The 20,825-nt window shown below is 41.9% G+C and overlaps 1 protein-coding gene across 1 annotated transcript in view; it reads right to left on the bottom strand.

The window, feature by feature from the left end:
• APOO (apolipoprotein O) overlaps window positions 1-20,800 on the bottom strand; it is a 53,620-nt gene extending 32,820 nt beyond the window's left edge. The window contains exon 1 of the mRNA XM_061407839.1: window positions 20,556-20,800. Within this exon, the coding sequence (XP_061263823.1) occupies window positions 20,556-20,564 (9 nt within the window). The 5' untranslated portion in view covers window positions 20,565-20,800. The remainder of the gene's footprint in view (window positions 1-20,555) is intronic.
• Between the last annotated feature and the right edge of the window lie 25 nt (window positions 20,801-20,825).

Raw genomic sequence — 20,825 nt, 5'->3', positions numbered from 1 at the left:
TATTCTGCTTCGTGTACTTTAGGTGTCATTAACTTTTTTTTAAGTTTACTTATTTATTTTGGCTGTGCTGGGTCTTCATTGCTTTGTGTGGGGTTTCTCTAGCTGCAGTGAAGCAGGAACGTCTCATTGCAGTGGCTTTTCTTGTTGTGGAGCACAGGCACTAAGTGAGCAGGCTTCAGAAGTTGCAGCACACAGGCTCAGAAGCTGCAGTTCCAGGGCTCTAAAGCATAGGCTTAGCTGCTCCGCAGTATGTGGGATTTTCCCAGACGAGGGATTGAACCTGAGTCTCCTGCACTGGCAGGCAGATTCTTATCTGCTGTGCCTAGGAGTCATTAATCTCTACTTTTCCCCACTCTTGCCCATTTTTCTCGTTTTAATATTATGCTAAGCCTGCCCTTTTATTGCCCAAGCTGTTTTCTTCATCTCCTTCTTCTCCTGTCAGCCTCTCCTGACCCAAGCCTCCCTTCCCTCCCATTCCACAGCAGGAACTGTGGCTCCAAGGGTGGTAGCACTTAAGAAAGCTCTCTCCTGCAGTTGCCCTTTCAGTTTACTGCAGGCTCTCAACAAATTAAAACAACAACAAAACCTCATCCCCAGAGACCTGGGCCATCCAGAAATTAACACCCCCCAGGGCCACAATTCTCTCTGCAGAGGTTTACTTCCGGGTTTCTCAGTCTCAGCAATGCTAACATTTTGAGTTGGATCATTCTCTGTCGGGAGGCTGTCCTGTGCACTGCAGGGGGCACAGCAGCATCCTGGCCGGTACCCACTAGATACTAGTGCAACCTCTCCCAGCTATAAGTCAAAAATGTGTCCAGATACTCACAAAAGTCTCCTTGGAGGCCTCCTCCCGCCTTGAGAAGTGCCAATTTACTTGATTAAATATTATTTCCTGATATCTCTCACCATTTAGATTTTAAGGAAATCTTTATGCTTTAAAATCTGTGGTCTTAGTCCTAATATGCAGTGATAGAAATTAGCATAGTCAATAATTGTCTCCTGAGAAACCTGTATGCAGGTCAAGAAGCAACGGTTAGAACCAGACATGGAACAACAGACTGACTCAAATTTGAGAAAGGAGTACTACAAGGCTTTACACCGTCACCCTGTTTGCTTAACTTCTATGCAGAGTATATCATGTGAAATTCCAGGCTAGATGAATCCCAGGCTAGAATCAAGATTGCTGGAAGAAATATCAACAACCGCAGATATGTAGATGATAACACTCTAATGGCAGAAAGTGAAGAGGAACTAAAGAGCCTCTTGATGAGGGTGAAAGAGGAGAGTGAAAGAGCTGGGTTACAACTCAACATTCAAAAAACTAAGATGATGGCATCTGGTCCCATCGCTTCATGGAAAATAGAAGGGGAAAAGTAGAAACATTGACAGATTTTATTTTCCTGGGCTCCAAAATCACTGTGGACGGTGACAGCAGCCACAAAATTAAAAGACACTTGCTCCTTGGAAGAAAAGCTGTGACAAACTTAGACAGCATATTAAAATATAGAGACATCACTTTGCCGACAAAGGTCCTTATAGTCAGAGCTATGGTTTTTCCAGTTGTCATGTACAGATGTGAGAGTTGGACCATAAAGAAGGCTGAGCGCCAAAGAACTGATGCTTCTGAACTGAAGTGCTGGAGAAGACTCTTGAGAATCCCTTGGACTGCAAGGAAATGAAACCACTCAATCCTAAAGAAAACCAACCCTGAATATTCACTGGAAGGACTGATGCTGAAGCTGAAGTTTCAATACTTTGGCCATGTGATGTGAAGAGCTGACTCTTTGGAAAAGACCCTGATGCTGGGTAAGACTGAGGGCAGTAGGAGGAGGAGACAGTGGATGAGATGGTTGGATGGCATCATCAATTCAATGGAATGAGTTTGAGCAAACTCCGGGAGATAGTGGAGGACAGAGGAGCTTGGCGTCCCACAGTCCATGGAGTCACAAAGAGTCAGACACGACTTAAGAACTGAACAACAACAATGCTTGGGAGGTGAAGTGTGTGTGGGGTAGACTTGTGGAGAAGGGGCACAATGGGACTTTCTGCAGTGACAGCAATGATCAATATCTCGATTGGGTGAGAGTTACAGAAGGTGTGTACATTTGTCAAAGCTCTCATTACAATCCGTATAACTTACAACCTGTGCATCTCAGTGTGTATAAATTGTCAAAAAAAATTCATACACACACATAAATCATGTCGTTTATGCCAAAATATGGGTGGAAACTGCAGGTCAAGGGTCATTCTCAGGAATGAGTCAGCCATACACCTGACCATGGTAAGGATCTCGTGGTATTGACCTGTGCAGTGGAAACTCACAGAAGAGCCTGGGTAAAGGATCAACAGGCAGAGAAGTCTGATGCTGATTCACTACCCAGCATCTTGGGTGGTTTATTTTCTTTTTTGATATCAAAGAGGGCTCCTCTTGGTGAGAGACTACTCCATCTGGCTTGACCAGACGTTATCAAAATGGAGATTCTCAATGGTGGGCCCCTACTGGGTGGCTATCATAATTTATCAGAGCTCATATTGACTGTTTGGGTTAAGCTACTCAATATCAGAATTTAAGAAGGAAAGTCTGTTAAAATGGGCAGAGATCACCCCAGGAAAGTGTGAGGGCAATAAAAGCAGCACAGAAGAATCTTCTTCAATCTTTTATCTCCCCAATGAAGAAAAAGAATATGAATCTGCAAGTTTGATGTCCTCAAGAAAGATTTAACCAATGGGTCATAATCACTAAAGTGCTGGCTTTCTGACCTTTTCTTCATGGGCACTCCTGTTATGCTGCCCTGTGAGACATGAACACAAAGGTGTTCTCTCTCCATGAGGGATCCTAACCCATCATGGTACAACCAGACTGAAAATACCTCCTGAGAAGTGAGATCGCCCCTGGACCTCTTCTGGTGAGGGGCTAGGATCTCTAGACTATGTGTACCCATGGCCTGAGCACTCACTGTCCCAAGTGACAGTCTTTGAGGATCTTTCCTTGTTGCCAGGCTCACTCTCCACCTAGGTAGATGGTTTGGCTCAGAAACTGGGTATATATGCACCTTCTAAGAGCCGATTAAACATTCTCTACCTTGAATTAGAAGAGTCTGGTTTGCTAGATCAAAGTCAAGTCCACTCTGTATCTTCAATGAGTGCTAAGCTACAGCCACGGCACTAACTAGATCCAAAGGCTGCACTGCTTTTGGTCCAGCCTATCCTCTGTAGTGTGCCCTTCAGTCACTAGACGCCCCTCCTGGAACTCAGCTAGCTGAAGGTCTCAAATTAAGGAGACCAATGTATTGGCTTCCTTGAGATTTTAAAGGGGTAGCTGTAAGAGACCCATAGTCATAGGGGAAACAGGTCAGCTGGTGGCCCTGAGTTTGCAAACTTCAGACGGAGTGTCATGGAGTTCTCTGGCTCATGTGGTTAAACCCTCTTTCTTTCTGTCTGACTATATTCCCTAAGAATACATCTTATATGTTGTGCTTATCAAGGTATATTCTCCATCTTAGACCTGTGGACTCTGTCTCTCAACTTTTGTTTTACATAGTCCACAGAGCGCTTGATTGTCAATGCAAACTGAGCACCAGGATGGGCAGTTGGTTGGATGGAGCCCTAACAGGAAATATTGTAAAAGAGCAGGCCACCACTGTTCAAAAGGCTTCCACTTCTTGCTCTCTACACTGGAGCTCATCAAGGACTGACAAGAACAAAAACAAATCTGGCTAGGGAAGTAGTGTTATATAAGATATAACAATTGGAAGAGGTCAACTAGAATTTCATTTTAAAACAAATATTTTTTACATATCTTTTCCACATCAGGTAACATGGGTTTCCCAGGTAGCACCAGTGGTAAGGAACCCACCTGCTAGTGCAGGAGACGTAAGAGACACAGGTTGTATCCCTGGGTCAAGAAGATCTCCTGGGGGAGGGCACAGCAACCTACTCCAGTATTCCTGCCTGTAGAATCACATGGACAGAAGAGCCTGGCACGCTATGGTCCACAGAGTCGCAAAGAGTCAGACAACTGAAGTGAACACACGCATGCACACCATGATACGACACTTAAGCAGACATGGTCCCTGAGAGTTTACAGGAAGCTTATGAGTTAACTCAAAAAAACTCAGGTTATAACTTAAAAAAAATTTTTTTTAAGATTCAGACATAAGATTGAGTTTAGCCTTCAGCACTAGCAGCAAGGGCAGATTCCTGTACATATTTAACTAAGATATGAATCAGGTGAGTTCACACTCAGATCACAATGGGTACCCAGAGGCTAAACTGTCCTTGTTTTGCAAATAAAAGTGTACTGTCCAGAACTCTAGCTCCAGGACAACTTTCTGATTGTGTCCCAGGAAAACTGCTATGCTGTTGCTGTTCAGTCGCTAAGTTGTGTCCGGCTCCTTGCGACCCCACGGACTGCAGCACCCCAGGCTTCCCTGTCCTTCACTATCTCCCAGAATTTGCTCAGATTCATGTCCATTGAATGGGTGATGCTATCTAACCATCTCATCCTCTGCCACCCCCTTCTCCTTTTGCCATCAATCTTTCCCAGCATCGGGGTCTTTTCTAATGAGTCGGCTCTTTGCATCAGGTGGCCAAAGTATTGGAGCTTAAGGTTCAGCAACAGTCCTTCCAATGAATATTCAGGGTTGATTTTCTTTAGTATTGACTGGTTTCATCTCCTTGCAGTCCAAGGGACTCTCAAGAGTCCCTCAGCTGTGGTCCTTCAGCACCACAGTTCGAAAGCATCAATTCTTTGGCGCTCAGCCTTCTTTATGATCCAACTCTCACATTTGTACACGACTACTGGAAAAACCATAGCTCTGACTAACAGACTGCTTTAGGGACACATAAAAATCTCAAACTGAATCAGTCATCCTCAGAATTATTCAAGGATGCTCAGGAACGGTGGGGCTCAAAACCCTGATAATTTGCTTTATCAATTTTATGGAAAACATAGCATATAGTCTCTCTTATTATTAAGAAGAGTATACTTTTATTCTCCCACCATTATAGATATATTATTTTACTAGAATTTCCACTAAAAATATATGCCAATTTCCTAACATGACACTGTAAATCAACTATAGGTCAATAAAATAAATTTAAATATCTATACATATATATAAATTTAAATATATATACACATATATGAGTGTACATTTCTGTATGTATACATACACACACCAGTTTCCTTTTCAATAAAATGTACTGTGTACCAGGACTGTGTAACGTAAAAGGTTTCAGAATCACCTGGAAATTTTTTTTAGACTCACAGATTCCAATGCCTTCCCCCAGAGTGTCTGATTCAGTAAACCTAAGAGAGTCCCAAGAATCTATTCCCATGATCAGCCAAGTTTAGAAAACCACTATTCCAAAAGCAGATGCTTGAGGAACAATTATTCAACTTAAGTTTGTAAAAACACTGAATTGTACTTACTTTTAAAAACACTTGAAAGGATGAAATGAAAATTGTCCTAAACATAAAAAGAAACAGTGACTGGCCAACTACTAGAGAAGTTATGGGATTTATTTACATTCAAGAAAATCTTTCCCATCTTAAACACAACACAATTCCCTCTACCCCTAGTCCCCTAACTACTGTCCTATCCTTCTATCTCCTTCCACTGACATTAAAAAAAAAAAAAAAGACTGGTTAGAAGACAGAACAGTGGATATCCTTAGTGAGCTGGGGAGTAAGCAGAAGGGCCCTGAAGGTTTCTCGAGTACAAGATATACCAGTACAGTCTGTTTGCAAAAATTTCTTGTGATCTGTGCACTTTCCTGTATGTATAGGTCAACACAAAGTTAGAAAGACAGATTCTGCCTCCTTTCTCTATTTCATTCCCTCCTCCCCTCACTACTCAAGATATCTGAAAGTGGCCTTTCCCAGGCCACCAATGACCTCCCAGTAAGTAAACTGCAAAGGACATCTGGCATCTCAGTTGTGCCCTGAAACTGGTGACCCCTCCACCAAACTCTCTCTTCCTTTAGTTTCTAAGATTCTGCTCTAGCTCCATTCTCTAAGCTTTGTAGGGCACTCCACCGATCTCTATATGGGCCTTCTCTTTCTCTGTCTGCCCATCTCTTCAAGGTTGATGAGTCAGAGTAGTACTTAATCCTCTCTTCTTCTCACTCCAGCACAACTTCATTAAATCTAAGTCTTCAACTCCCATTCTCTGCTACTGATACCCAAATCAGTAGGCCAATTCCGAGGCCTGGTCACTCCCTAAGCCTCAGCTTGGTTGTCTAGTTCCCCATGGACATCCCCATCAGGTTTTTCAATTGCTACTTCATAATGAGTTCTCTTTTTCCAAAAAGCTCTTTTTCTCTGAGTTTCCCTACGTCCTTTAATAGCCTTACCAAGCCACACACAAGACAACATCAAAGCAATTCTTTAATGAAACAGTGAAAACAGACTTCAAAGACAATAAGATGCGGTCACTGCTCCCACAATCTAATAAAGTTTGGATAAACAAATAATTACGCCACTTGTGATAAGTGCATTACCAGACAAAGGACAGGAGTAACACAGAAAAAGGAATCATGTACCACAACTGGAAATTCTGGGGAACAACTGTAGAGAGAAAGGAAATCAACAATCAGAAAGTTTCTGCCTGCCTTCCTGTCTTCCTTTTTTTTAAAGCAAAGTCACCCAACTGATGTTAAGACTCAATGTCACTAGGAACAGTCTCTGTAAAGAGTAACAAAAGAAACAAAGGTTTGGATCATAAGGATGATTTCTCATACCACACTACAATCTTTTCGGTTATACTCATAATTAGCTACAATCTATGGGCTTCCCAGGTGGCTCAGTGGTAAAGAATCGGCCTGCCAAGCAGGAGGCCTGGGTTGGATCCCTGGGTCAGGAAGATCCCTTGGAGAAGGAAATGGCCACCCAGTCCAGTGCTCTTGCCTGGGAAATCCCATAGACAGAGGAATCTACAATCCATGGGGTCACAGAGTCAGACAAAACTGAGTGTCTAAACAACAACAGCTACAATCTCTAGATGGAACAAATACAAGCAACCATAAATCATGACTTTTACATATCAACATTCTCAATCCAGAAGCTCTCTTTTAATTTCAAGATCAGATGGGGTTTCAACGATAATCTATTCAAAATAAATAACTTGGTATCAAAACTGTATAAATAAATCTAATGCTTTAATTGCTGCCCATTTTAGCTATTATATAACTAGCTGTCATATAACCTGTACACTAAAATGTGTAGCTATCTCCAAGGTTATTGGATAACATCACTTTTGTATCTATCACTATGGGTAGAAAATAAATGGCATTTGGAAACATTTTAAAAGTAAATGCCATTTAAAATTAGATATTCCTATATTTACAGGAAATGAGGCACAATTATGCATTTTCTCCCTAAATGTTACACTACTTCTTTGATCCTCAATCAACCTTTTCTGCAAAAATTTCCATTTGAAAGCATTTTTCACTTAAAAACAAAATGCTTTTAATCTGATTCTTTCCAGTTGCTTAAGAGGGAAAAATCTGATAGGGATTTTTTTTTTACGTCTATGAAAACTGACAATACTTTTGAGGTTATTCATGTTCTAAAAAAAAGAACATAAAACAAAAAATAGATTATGTAAAAGAATTTAGGGTAAAACAAAATGATGAAAACAATAAACAATTTTGCCCAAATCAGGCTGCATTGCTGTCCTTAGTAATGTGCCATAAACTGAATAAAAAATAAAGAGAAACTAAATGAGTCTGCATTCTCCAAACATTAAAAGAATATGCCTCCCCTCATAATAAGCATTCAGTACAGTACTTACATTTGATACAGCAATCCTTTCTAATCTGGAGGGTCACACACCAAACTGGTAACAGAGGCTTTCTCTTAGAAGAGGATTAGAGGGACGCAGATGATGGAAAACAGATAATTATCATAATTGTACTATTTGACTTTTTACAAGGAAAAGTTATTTTAGCATGATTTACACTATTTTTCAAATAGGTATTTTCTCATCTCATACCCCTCAGGGTGACTACTATGAAAAAAAAAAAAACAGAAAATAAAAGTGCTGGAGAAGATAAGAGAGAAACTAGAGCCCTTGTGCATTCACTATTGGTGAGATTATAAGATGGTACAATCACTAAGGAAAACAACATGGAAACTCTTCAAAAAATTAAAAGCAGAATTACTGTATGATCCATCAATTCCTCTCCTGGATATAAATGCAAAAGAATTGAAATCAGGGCCTCAAAGATGTATTTGCACACCCACGTTCATTATTTACAACAAATAAAAGGTGAAAAGTCACCCAACTGTCCATGGACAGATAAATGGCTAAGCAAATGCCATATATATATACAATGGAATGTTAGAACCTTAAGTGAAATAAGTCAGTCACAAAGACAAATACTGTATGATTTCATCTATATGAAGCATCTAAAGAGTCAAATTCATAGAAACAGAAAGCAAAATGGTGGTTACCAGGGGCTGTAGGGAAGGAGAAAATGTGGAGTTGTTGTTAAATGGGTATAGAGCTTTGGTTTGGTAACATGAAAATCTTTTCTACAACAATGTGAGTATATGTAACACACTTGAACAATACACTTAAAAATGGTTAAAATGGTAAATTTTATGTTATATGAGTTTTATCACCATAATTTAAAAGTATGGAACTTAAGAACAATGGTTAAGGTGGTAAACATAAAAAAAAGCAACCAGAAAAAAATACAGTATACCTTTTCCTCCTCAAAAATAAGTGTTTTTCTCTCCAAAGTAGTAACCTTGATAGATCATATCAGAACTTACTGTAACTATTTATATAACAAATAAAGGAAATTCACTTTCATTATGTGATCATACAGCTTTCATTTCTAAATGCCTTCACATGAAATTTTAAGACTGTAAGAAAATGTCTCAATATATCTGAAATAAAGCAAATTAGAAAATGAAATAAATTAGATTTTTTTAAAGGGGTGGGGGATTTGTGAGGTTTTTGAAAATATCAAACTAAGGATGTCTATATAAGTATGCCCAGAAATGAGTCTGAAAAAGATATGACAATGGTTATATACAGGTGGTGGGATTAAGGATGATTCTTTAGAATTAACTGAATATCCTGAAGTTTTTGCAATGAATATTAATTTTATAACATGCAAGAAACAAAAATGGCTGGCTCCTGAGGATATTCTAAACAACCTGCCAGAGAATGTGATGGTAATTCCAAATGAAAAAGGATAAAATGTTTTGATCAGATGACATTTCTGGAATAAATATACTGATCAGTGACAGCATGTTTGGAAGAAATGTATTGACAAGGTAATTAAATCTGTCCTCTTAATAATGACTATATTGACAGGCCCTCATCTGCATGTAGAAATCTGGAAGCCCTTACACTTCAACAAGACAAACCACAATCATTTCGATCTGTTTCACAGTGAAGGGACTATAAAGTTAGTATTTTAAGAGTTCAGACTTTAACCAACGAAAAGAAAAACTGTCTTCCAAGTATGACAAACAGAACTTATCTTATGAGAAACTCTGAATTCTGTTAATTCGGTGATGGGGTAACTGATATTTCCTAGTTCCTCCTCATCCACTATAAACACACTGTGATCTAAAGAGATAAGGGAAGAAAAAAAACCAAGGCTATTTTCAAGATTAACATTTTTTTTTCCAGAAAACCACCTTCTGTTTTATCATTGGAGGGCAGAATTCACCACAAAATTAGGTCAGCAAAGCAAAGCAAATATGTTTCATCTGCAATTGTTTCATCTTTTAAAATAGTTACAGAATTTTGTTGAATTCACACACAAAAAATAAATAAATAAACTTGTCTGATAAACAGGAAGGAAACCTCAGAGCCAAAGAGTGAGATAATTGTTCATTCGGGCCGGTTTTGAGTCATCTGGTTGGGCTGTACTGGTTTCACAGACTTGGAACAAAGATGACATATAATTTACCATGTAGCAAATTTATTCTGAACTTCCTCATTCAGACAGAAATTTAACAGTGCTTACCTAAACCCAAATGGCATCCCAAGATCCATTCAATCTTTTCTAAGTTAAGGAAATATAGGTAGCAAAAAAAAAACACACAAGGGAATATTTACTTCAAGACTTCCCTTTCAAATGCTTCTACATTTTCTAACAACTAAAACGATTTCCATCTTCTAAGAGGAAGAGGTATTCTGTCAAAGTAAAGTCTATCTAGACCCAGACTTCTTTTTGTAACAGACCACCATGTGCACAGAGAACGGTGAACTCACTGACAACTGCCCTCAACCTCATCTCAGTTATTCACAGGCTTCTTATCCTTCAAAGAAAAGGAAACTGCAAAATTCTTTTGTAAAAAAAAAAAATCGTGTGCAAGGCTCAAATCAGCTGATGGCAGTCTAGACTCATAATGAAAATCTCTGCGAAAATAAGGAACAAAAACAGGAAAAGTCAATATTTGGACTAAACACAGCAACTTTTAACAGTACTCCCGAACCATGTGACTCTACCAACAGGCTCAGTGTCAATATTTGCCAAGTGAGGTAAGCCATTAGCAAACGATTTAGGAAACTTGTTGGAGTCCCATCACTTGGTGTTCACCTACTCACTCACCAGTTTAACCCATGTCATCAAATGACACATGAAGCAGCACCTTTAATGGGAAAGGAGATTCATTTCAGCAAGCACAAGAAAAGCAAGCTGTTACTTCACAAGACTGACATCTACAGAGTGGGGGGGAAAGAAAAATGAAACTTTACTGTTTTCATATATCCTATTTTAAAAGACTGTTCAAAGGAATGAATAGGAACATCTGGAAAAAAGAAACCACTGTGTCTGTGTCCCAGCTAAAGCAGTGAACATGCACTTGTAAACCTGTCTCTAGCTCCCACAGAGGGTTCCTCATCCTCACCCAACCAAACAAAGACGTCCTTAAGTTGGAGCCAGTGAGGGCTTGGAACAAAACAAACTGCTTGCTTCAAAGAGTGAGAAAGAAGGAGGAAGACAAAGGGTGGCTGTATTCAAAGTGCCTTTAAAACAATATTCATTCAAAATACAACTTACTGTCTATAGTGCTATTATCATGAAAACACAGCTTAATATTCAAAGTTATAGGCTGTCAGCATAATGAAAACTAGACAACCCTTGCTCTAAATTTCTCCTTCTACAAGTTTTAGTGTACAATGAACCAAGTTTTGAAATCCACCACACTAAGTAATTGGCAGTTCAAGGTTTCTAATAAAACTGGCATGAGGCCATGCAGCAAGAGTGAAAAACAAGTAGTTTCCAAATTCTAAAATATATCTCGAGACTGAGTTTTTTTCCTCCCTGAAAATAGCCATATGAAGTTTCATGTTGTATGCACTAACCATAAATTTCCACTTTAGCATTACTGGGGAAAATCAACTGATACAAACTCTTCTAATTCCTTCATTAAAAAAAATCTTTTGGTACTTTCCTGTCATATTATAAGTCAATTCTCAAGTTTTTGAAATAGGTATGTATCAATGCTACAGAGATTTCTTGTGCATCTAACTACTTGCAGTAATTTTAAATGTACTGTACAAACAAGTATCAAAGTTCATTTCTCAGGCTCTAAGAAGTCCCAGCTAGCCTAGAAAGGACATGGGTGTGGAGTACATATACATGTAATTAAAACATTAAACCTTTAAATCATAAAAAGTCAGTAAATATGCATAGGTCTCATGGGGCAATAAATTTACCATAAATGTCAAGTGCATTATCTACTGTTCCCCATTTTGTCTCTGCTCCCCGTTCTTTTACGGTAGAATTCATCTACTTCCTCCTTCTCTTCCATTGTTAGCTGCACGTGAGAAGCTATTTGTATTTTCAAAGTCGTTGGGAAGAGTGGTACAGTGTCCTGAGCAGAATTCAGTTCCAAATGAGAAGTGAATTTACTCAAGTTTGAGTTACTTTTTATAGCCCTAGGTCGATAGTGCTAACCTGAAACTCTAGATCATTTTGGTGGACAGGTATGATGCAAAAGGGGTCAAAAGTACCTTACATCGGTTTAGTGCTTGGCGGTTTACCATTCTTCCTACATGTTATTCCATCTAAACCTTCCAACAACCCTGTGCCATGTGTGGGGCCACAGCACCCTGATAAGGGGACTTGGGGAGATAAAGAAACCTCATTAAAGTTGCTCAGCCAGAAAGCAGAAACACAACCAGAACCTGAGCCTGTGCTTTCTGACTGCAGCCTGCGGTACAGAGCAGTTTTTCCTTCTCCTTTGTGACGTACCACCCAACATCTTTGAAGGGTAAGAAAGGAAGAACATTCAGTTAGTTCTGCATGTAAATATATTTTTATGTGAGCAAAATGTATTCACTATAATTCCTCAAGGAGAATTCCCTCAGAGATACTTAAACTGTAAGGGCAAAAAAATCTTTATTTCAAAATATGTGACATGTAATATTCAAGTCAAATAAAGTTACAGTACTTCTTTTCCAATTTACAGATGATTTTCCTTTTCCATTTATCAGTGTAATTCTCCCCTCAGTTTATACTAGTAACATACTATTCATAATAAGAAAATGTATTTCAGAAAGACAAGCAATAAAGGCACTACATCAAGACCAAACAGTCACAAAGCACATGCGAGGTAATAACACCTTATAGCCAAGGATACGGCCACCTCAGGCCCTTCTGAGGAGTGAGCTCTGAGTACAGGTCACATCTCTGTTCTACAGGAAGGAAGTAACATAGACCAGCTCTCACTAGGCTATCTTCTGGCCCTTGAGGCATTTGATGATTCCTTTACCTTCAGCCCACACCTCCTCAGGAAAACTCCACCCTCCTGGGTTCCATGTTAACTGATTACTTCCCTGTTAACTGATTACCACCTCTAATGTCCACAGAAACTTCTACAATTCCAACCTATTCAAAAGCAAGTTATCATCTCTTTCAAGCCAAACTCAGCCTTCTTCCACTTTCCCATCTCATTCAATAGTTCTAACAGCCACTCAATTTTCCAAGCCAAAAGCCTGGGCAGCATCCTGAAATTCTCCTTCTCCCAACTCTGCCACATCCAATCAAATACCAAGTTTTGACATTAAAAAATAATTTTGGAAAGTCCCAAGACTGTGCACCACCATAACACTACCATAGCAGCCTCCTATACAAGACACCAACTAAAAGATATTAACAGCTCATGTCTACAGAGCACTTACTTTGTACCAAACGCTGTGCTAAACTCTGGGTCTGAGTTAATATAAATCCACACAACAATTTAAGGTTGGTACTAGTCTTTTGCAGGGGGTGGAGGGGGGGCGAGGGTGCGGCACCAACTGGCGTGTGGAATCTTAGTTCCCTGACCAGGGATTGAACTTGAGCCCCCTGCAATTGGAAGCACAGAGTCTTAACCACTGGACTACCAGGGAAGTCCCAGGTTGCAACTAGTCCCATCCTTCTTTTACAGATGAGGACAAAGCTACAGATCACTTTAGTATCTCACCCCAGGCTACACAGTGAAGCCCAGGTTTTATCCTAGCACTGAACTCTCACCTGTGTCCTTGCATGAGCTTTTTCTCTCTGCTTAAGAAGGCTCTTTCAACCTTGTGTGCACCATTTCAAAGACCAGGACCAGAGCATGTTCTCTACCAAGTCTCCTGATGCCCCCTGCTGGTGCTTGTTCCTCTAAGTCAGTACTTCTCAAGTTTGGCTACATGCCCTACAAACTAGATGCCTAGAGCTCAACCCAAGATTCTGATGGCACTGGTCTGGTGCAGTCTGGGCACAGGGACTTATAGAAAACTACCCAGTGAGGGCTTCCCTGGTTGTCCAATGGTTAAGAATCCGCCTGCCAATGCCGGGGACACAGATCCAATCCCTGGTCTGGGAAGATCCCACATGCTTGGGGCAACTAAGCCCATGAGCCACAAATACCGAAGCCTGCACTACCGAAACCTGTGCTCCACAAGGAGCCTCGGATCTCCGCAAATGGAGAAAGCCCTTGCACAGCAGCAAAGACCCAAGGCAGCCAAAAATAAAAATAGACAACATTTTTATAAAACTACCCAGGTGAGTCTAACATGCAATCAAGGTTGAGAACTACTGCTCTACATTTCCCTGACTCTTACATCAGAGCACTTGTCCCAGTGCATCCAAATGAACTATCCCTATCTGTGCCCCTGATCGCATCATGAGCTCCTAAAACCTAGGTTTCACAGTCACCTGAGGGGCTTTTTCAAAACTAGAGGTTCCTAGACCTCACTTAAAAACTCAATCAGATCCATGAGCAGCACCTTGGAGACTGTCTCACAAATAATTCTGCTATGTGGCCAAATTTGGGGATTCTCTCCCAGGTTAAAAAAAAAAATGGGTCGTTTCATTTACACCTGGCAAGGTACAGTAGAGCACCCAACTCACAGATGAACTAACTGTGATAGACATATGTGCAATGAATGAAATCTAGTAACATGAATCTGGAGACTGGGTGTATGAAGTCAATATTCAAGCTTCTGGCAGCAGCACTTGGAAAATCTGCTTCCTGCAACAGAATGTAAATACTGGAAAAAAGTGAAAGTGTTAGTCACTTAAGTCGTGTCTGATTCTTTGCAACCCCATAGACTGTAGCCCACCAGGCCCCTCTGTCCATGGGATTTCCTAGGCAAAAATACTGGAGTGGGTTGCCATTTTCTTCTCCAGGGGATTTTCCTGACCCAGGGATCCAACCTGTGTCTCCGGCATTGCAGGCAGATTCTTTACCATCTGAGCTACCAGGGAAGCCAAAGCACTAAACCCTGGGCAGCTTTTCAAACGTGTTTTGTAATCCACCAGCGCCCCCTACTGACTTGAAGATGGATAGCTAAACCAAAATAGTGGTTAAGAGTTTCAATATTTTAATTGTATATGCATATAACATACAGCATCACCGATTCGAAGGACGTGAGTCTGAGCAAACTCCGGGAGTTGGTGGACAGGGAAGCCTGGTGTGCTGCAGTCCCTGGGGTTGCAAAGAGTCGGACACGACTGAGAGACTGAACTGAACTGATACACATAACCAGTCACGCAAACTTTACTTTTTCCATCAACACCTATATCATCAACTCTTCTGTCCTCCAGTCCTAGCTGACACAAGCTGATAAACCTGATCAGTCCCTACCATTTGCTCATCCCCACTCCCAGGCTGCAATCATAAGACAGGGATAGTAGCAAGCTCTCAGAAGAGCCCTCAAAGCCTCTCACTTATCTTTTTTGCTCTTTGGTCAATGCCTCTTCCAAATCTCACCATGCTCATAAGATCACTCACCTGGAAAACAACAACAACAACAAAAACCCATTCACTTCCCAATTTGCCTCAGTTCTTGCTATTCAAATTATGAAAGGAGACAAGCAGTATCTAAACCACCCAGGAGCCTGTCAAAAAAAAATGGAGACTCTGAGGCCCCCACCCAGACCTCCTGGATCAGAATCTGCATTTTAACAAGAGTCACATGCACATTAAAGTTTGAGGAGCACTGGTCCTCACCTACTAGATTTGACACCTCCATTTAAAAAAATATTTGTTTATATATTTATTAGTCTGCATGAGGTCTTAGTTGCAGCACTCAGGATCTTTGTTTTGGCCCACAGACTCTCTAGTTGCAGTGTGCGGGCTTAATTCCTCTGAGGCATGTGGGATCTTAGTTCTCCAACCAGAGATTGAACTCACGTCCTCTGCATTGCAAGGCAGATTCTTAGCCACTGGACCACCAGGGAAGTCCCAACACTGACATTAATGACAAATAATTTTCTAAGTAACTTCTGCTATTGAGTTGGCCAAAAAGTTCATTCAGGGTTTTCCCATATCAGCTTGCAGAAAAACTCAAACTTGTTGGCCAACCCAGTATCTTGAAGTAAAATTCATCACCTAGCTACACATATGTGTTTTCTGTATTAAGTTGCTTCAGTATGTCCAACTCTTTGCAATCCTGTGGACTGTAGCCCATCAGGCTCCTCTGTCCATGGGATTCTCCAGGCAAGAATACTGGAGTGGGTTGCCATTTCCTCCTTCAGGGAATCTTCCCGACCCAGGGATCGAACCCACATCTCTTATGTCTCCTGCATTGACAGGTGAGTTCTTTACCACTAAAGCAATGGCACCCCACTCCAGTACTCTTGCCTGGAAACTTCCATGGATGGAGGAGCCTGGCGCGCTGCAGTCCATGGGGTCGCTAAGAGTCGGACACAACTGAGCGACTTCACTTTCACTTTTCACTTTCCTGCACTGGAGAAGGAAATGGCAACCCACTCCAGTGTTCTTGCCTGGAGAATCCCAGGGACGGGGGAGCCTGGTGGGCTGCCGTCTATGGGGTCACACAGAGTCGGACACGACTGAAGTGTCTTAGCAGTAGCAGTAGCAGCAGTGCCACCTGGGAAGCCCTACACATATAAGTCCAAAAAAAGAGACCAATATATTGATTTGATGGTAACACAATGGAGAATGAAAAGGAAAGATTTATAAGCATTATATTTCAGCATGTTCAACACAACTAAAAGATGTGAAGAACAGGGACTTCCCTGGCAGTCCAGTGGTTAGGACTCTATGCTTCCACTGCAGGGGGCACAGGTTCAATCCCTATTTGGGGAACTAAGATCCCGCATGTCACATGGCATGCCCCCCCAAAATTTTTTAATAAAAAAGATGTGACAAACCAACCAAGTTTCTAAAACATACCCAAGGCAGGTGATACCATCTAGTTGAGAAGCAGTGGTCTATCATCACTGCCATCCTTCTTTCCCTACCATCTCACAAGTGGAAGGGACTATCTCTCCTCCTTTGCAAAGCTGAGGGATTCTCTTTTGTAAAAGTTTCTCCCCTACGTTCTTCCCAGGGCCATGGGGTGTGTGTGTTTGCGTGCATGCACACTCAGCCGTGTCCAACTCTCTGCGACATCATGGACTGTAGCCCGCCAGGTTTCTCTGTCTATGGAATTTTCCCGAGGCCATAAACATTGCCAAATCTTGAATACTGCAACAACCACAAACAACTCTAAAATCTTGACCAAACACGTCCCTCTAATTACTATATTCTCCCTACTTCCCTTGACAGTCAATCTTCTAAATTGCATTAACTCATCTTTCAGTCACCAACCCATACTAATCTAGTTTTCACTTCCACCAGTAAACCTACATGTGTAAAGATCATGAAAGTCTTCCAACCAAATCGCCCAAATCAGTGAACACTTCTCCAAACCCATCTAACTCATCTTTCTGTAACAGACATTGCTGTTGCACATCCAGTTTCCAGTGTCCCATTGTGTTCATGGATTCACTTCTCTCCCAAGTGATTAAGGTAGAGTGACCCCATCCTGAGCTGATTCTGTTTTGTCTAAGCCCATCAGGTCATGCCATTCCCCAGGCACTGGCTATTGGGTAAGGTGCAGACACCTGACATAAGCTGATCCAATCAGATTGAAGGAAGAGTGTAATCCAAGCCTGAAGTTTTGTCCTCTCTTGCTCTAGTGGATGAGAAAGTGTGTGTTACTAGTAGTCATCTTGCAAACTTAAGGGGAACCAATCTTACTGCGGAAAGCCAAGAAAAGAGATGGGGACCTTGAAGACATTGTTGACCCACTGGAATCTACCCTTCCCCTGGATTTCGTGAGATAATTTTCCTTACTGTTTATGCCATTGGGTTTTCCCAAATTGAAAGCATCTACTCCTTGGAAGGAAAGTTATGACCAACCTAGACAGCATATTAAAAAGCAGAGACATTACTTTGTCAACAAAGGTCTGTCTAGTCAACGCTATGGTTTTTCCAGTGGTCACGTGTGGATGTGAGAGTTGGACTATAAAGAAGGCTGAGTGCCGAAGAATCGATGCTTTTGAACTGTGGTGTTGGAGAAGACTCTTGAGAGTTCCTTGGACTGCAAGGAGATCCAACCAGTCCATCCTAAAGGAAATCAGTCCTGGGTGTTCATTGGAAGGACTGATGTTGAAGCTGAAACTCCAATACTTTGGCCACCTGATGCAAAGAGCTGACTCATTTGAAAAGACCCTGATGCTGGAAAGATTGAGGGCAGGAGAAGGGGACGACAGAGGATGAGATGGTTGGACGGCAGCACCGACTCAATGGATATGGGTTTGGGTGGACTCTGGGAGTTGATGATGGACAGGGAGGCCTGGCGTGCTGCAGTTCATGGGGTGGCAAAGAGTCAGACACGACTGAGCGACTGAACCGAACTGAACTAACAAACCTGAACTTCCCTCTTCATTTTCTAAATATCACTCTTATGCCCCTACTTCTACTTATCAAAAGTTGCTTTTCAAAAATTTCTGGCCTCCCCTCTTCCTCCTCCTTACATTTTGGTATCCACCAAGGTTTGTTGTGAGCTTTTCTACTCAAAAAAAAAGTCTCAACAATTTCAGCTCCCTTTATCCTTCCCTTGATACAGCAGAACTAAGTCAGTGGCACTTTTCCAATGGAGTACCACTGCTGCTGTTCTTCAACTCAATCAGTTGAGGAACTCCTGTCTCTCAAAACTTGCCTCGTCTGAAGTCCCCAGGGCTTCCTTGCTTTTTTGCGCCATAGACCTCTTCAGCAGTCTGATGAGCACTTTGGACCCCTTCTCCAAAAAATGCTTCTAATTGTATAAAATCCCAATACAGTGCAGTATAATTGTTTTTAAGACCAAAAATCTGATACAGTAATGTGTTTATTAGCTCATTAAATAAAATAGTGAGTCTTATAACTACTATACTTTTGATGTAATGATGAATATAAATGATATTTGGAGATCTGCAACAACTATAATGTGATATGACAATGTTTGTGACATGCACTGGTCCTACTGACTTCAACTGGTAACAGGTACTGCTAATACTACTGTAGCTTGTTGCTGTAGTAGCTATTAAATGAATTGCTCCCAATGAACCCTATTGTCCTCACATCTATGCTCTGTGTAGTCCCCCACCATACTGACTCTGGGCTTGGCCATGTCACTTATCTTGACATCAGCAAATGTGATGCAAGCAGGTGTTCATGCCTCAGGACAAGCCTTCTTGGAAACCAGTAACCATGTGAGGAAGCCCAAGATAGCCATACTGACGGGCCCCAGGCCCACTGATATGGGAGAAAGGCCACCTTGTAGTCTAGCCACCAGCCGAATTTAGAACTGCCCAGCCAACCTATAGATGGTGAGAAATAACAAATCATTGTGGTTTTATCCAAAAATGGATAACTGAAACAGTTACCTACATTCATAACTGAAAGAAATGATAAACTTCACCAGAAGATTAGTGAAAAAGATTATATTTTCCCATCAAAGTTCAGGGACCCCCGAATTCTACCCACAGACCCTCTGAGGGAACGAGATCCACAGGTTGAGAACTCCTAGTAAGACAGACAGATCCTACTCTCCTTTTTACTACCACAGTACATTAATGACAATATAAACTGATCATAGCATATCCTTAGCTGTTGCAACCCTAAAACTGAGCCAAACTCCCTAGCACGTAAGTGTTTCAACACAAATTTATGAAATGAACACAAGATACTTTTGTGATCTGTTGTTCTAACTAAACTGTGAGCTGCCTGAAAACAAAATAAAAGCAAATACTTAGATGTCGCTCCTATGTGCCAGGGCCTCTTCCAAGTGCTTCACACCTAATGTATTTATTCCTTATATAACCCTAGGAGGTAGAAGCTAGTTCCCCAATTTCACCAATAGGAAATCAGGCCCAGAAAGGCCAAGTGACTTGCCCAAGGTCACACAGCTGCAAAGTGGCAACGCCACAAGTGGAAGGCCAAATCCATGGTCTGATTTTATACTGTCCTAATGCCCCCAAAGCACATCGCAGCTCAATAAAACATTTAAATAGTACAATTCTGACATTTCATTAGCACTATTTTACAGGTGCACTGCTTCAAGACTCGATTTTGTAGACTCCTTTCTAATAGCCTGTGATTTGTTTTTCGTGATATACAAATACCATTTACTCTTTTTAAAGGAGAACAATGCCTTCGTATTAAAATGCAGATTTTCGAGACAGTCTTCACTGTAAAAGTCAACTTCTTTCAAAAGGACACGAGTTCATAAAATGGAAAGAAAGAAATCAATCGGTTCATACTACATAACGTTTGCTGGGAGGGGGAGAGAAGTTCCAGTTGCTCCTTCTCACCCAGCCCTTCCCAGGCCAGCCTCTCCAACTTCCTGCTGCACCTTCTCCAAAGGTGACCCTCCCCCATTCATACAGCAGGTTCTGAAACCTGACCTTGCCAGGCAACCAAAGCCAAACCCCGCAGTGCCCTGATGTGGCCTAACGTTCCTAACGAACCCAAGAGGGGACCAGCCAGAGGGTGGATACTTTTAGGGGTACTTTAAATGTTTAAGTGTTTTATTCACAAGAGCACAACCCAAAAGGCCTCACCCAGCCACCCCAGGTCTCACGCCTCCGCCCGGCAGCCGCTAGCTCCACGCGGATCTCTGAATGAACAGCGAGGCCGGGACGCAGCCGGCCCGGAGGCGGGAAAAACCTCGGGACGAGCCGGGCCTGGTCCCCGGAGAGGCCCACGAGAGCGCGGGGAGGGCTCCGGGCGGCCGGGAGGGGGCGGTGACAGCTGTGACCCGGCTCCACTCTCTCACCTTGAACATGTCGCTGGCAGCGGCAGCTCCGGCGGGGTCACCCCAGCCTTGGCCCCGCCCACTATAGAGAGAGGCGGCTACGGCGGCCGGCTAAGGCCCGATTCTTCCGACCGCAAATGGGCCGCGGTGCGGGTGACGGCCGTACAGCCAATTAGGTGCGGCCAAGGCTTAGCTCGGAAGCCTAGGTCTGAAAACCGCGTTGTTGAACTGCAGAGCGTGGCGCCTCAGGCGGCGAGCGAACGCAAGCCCCGCCTTCCGGAGGCTCCGCCC

Source organism: Bos javanicus, chromosome X, assembly GCF_032452875.1.
Source record: "Bos javanicus breed banteng chromosome X, ARS-OSU_banteng_1.0, whole genome shotgun sequence".
Classification (NCBI taxonomy): domain Eukaryota; kingdom Metazoa; phylum Chordata; class Mammalia; order Artiodactyla; family Bovidae; genus Bos; species Bos javanicus.
Note: the sequence above shows the minus strand (reverse complement) of the source record. Positions and strands in the feature narration are given on the sequence as shown.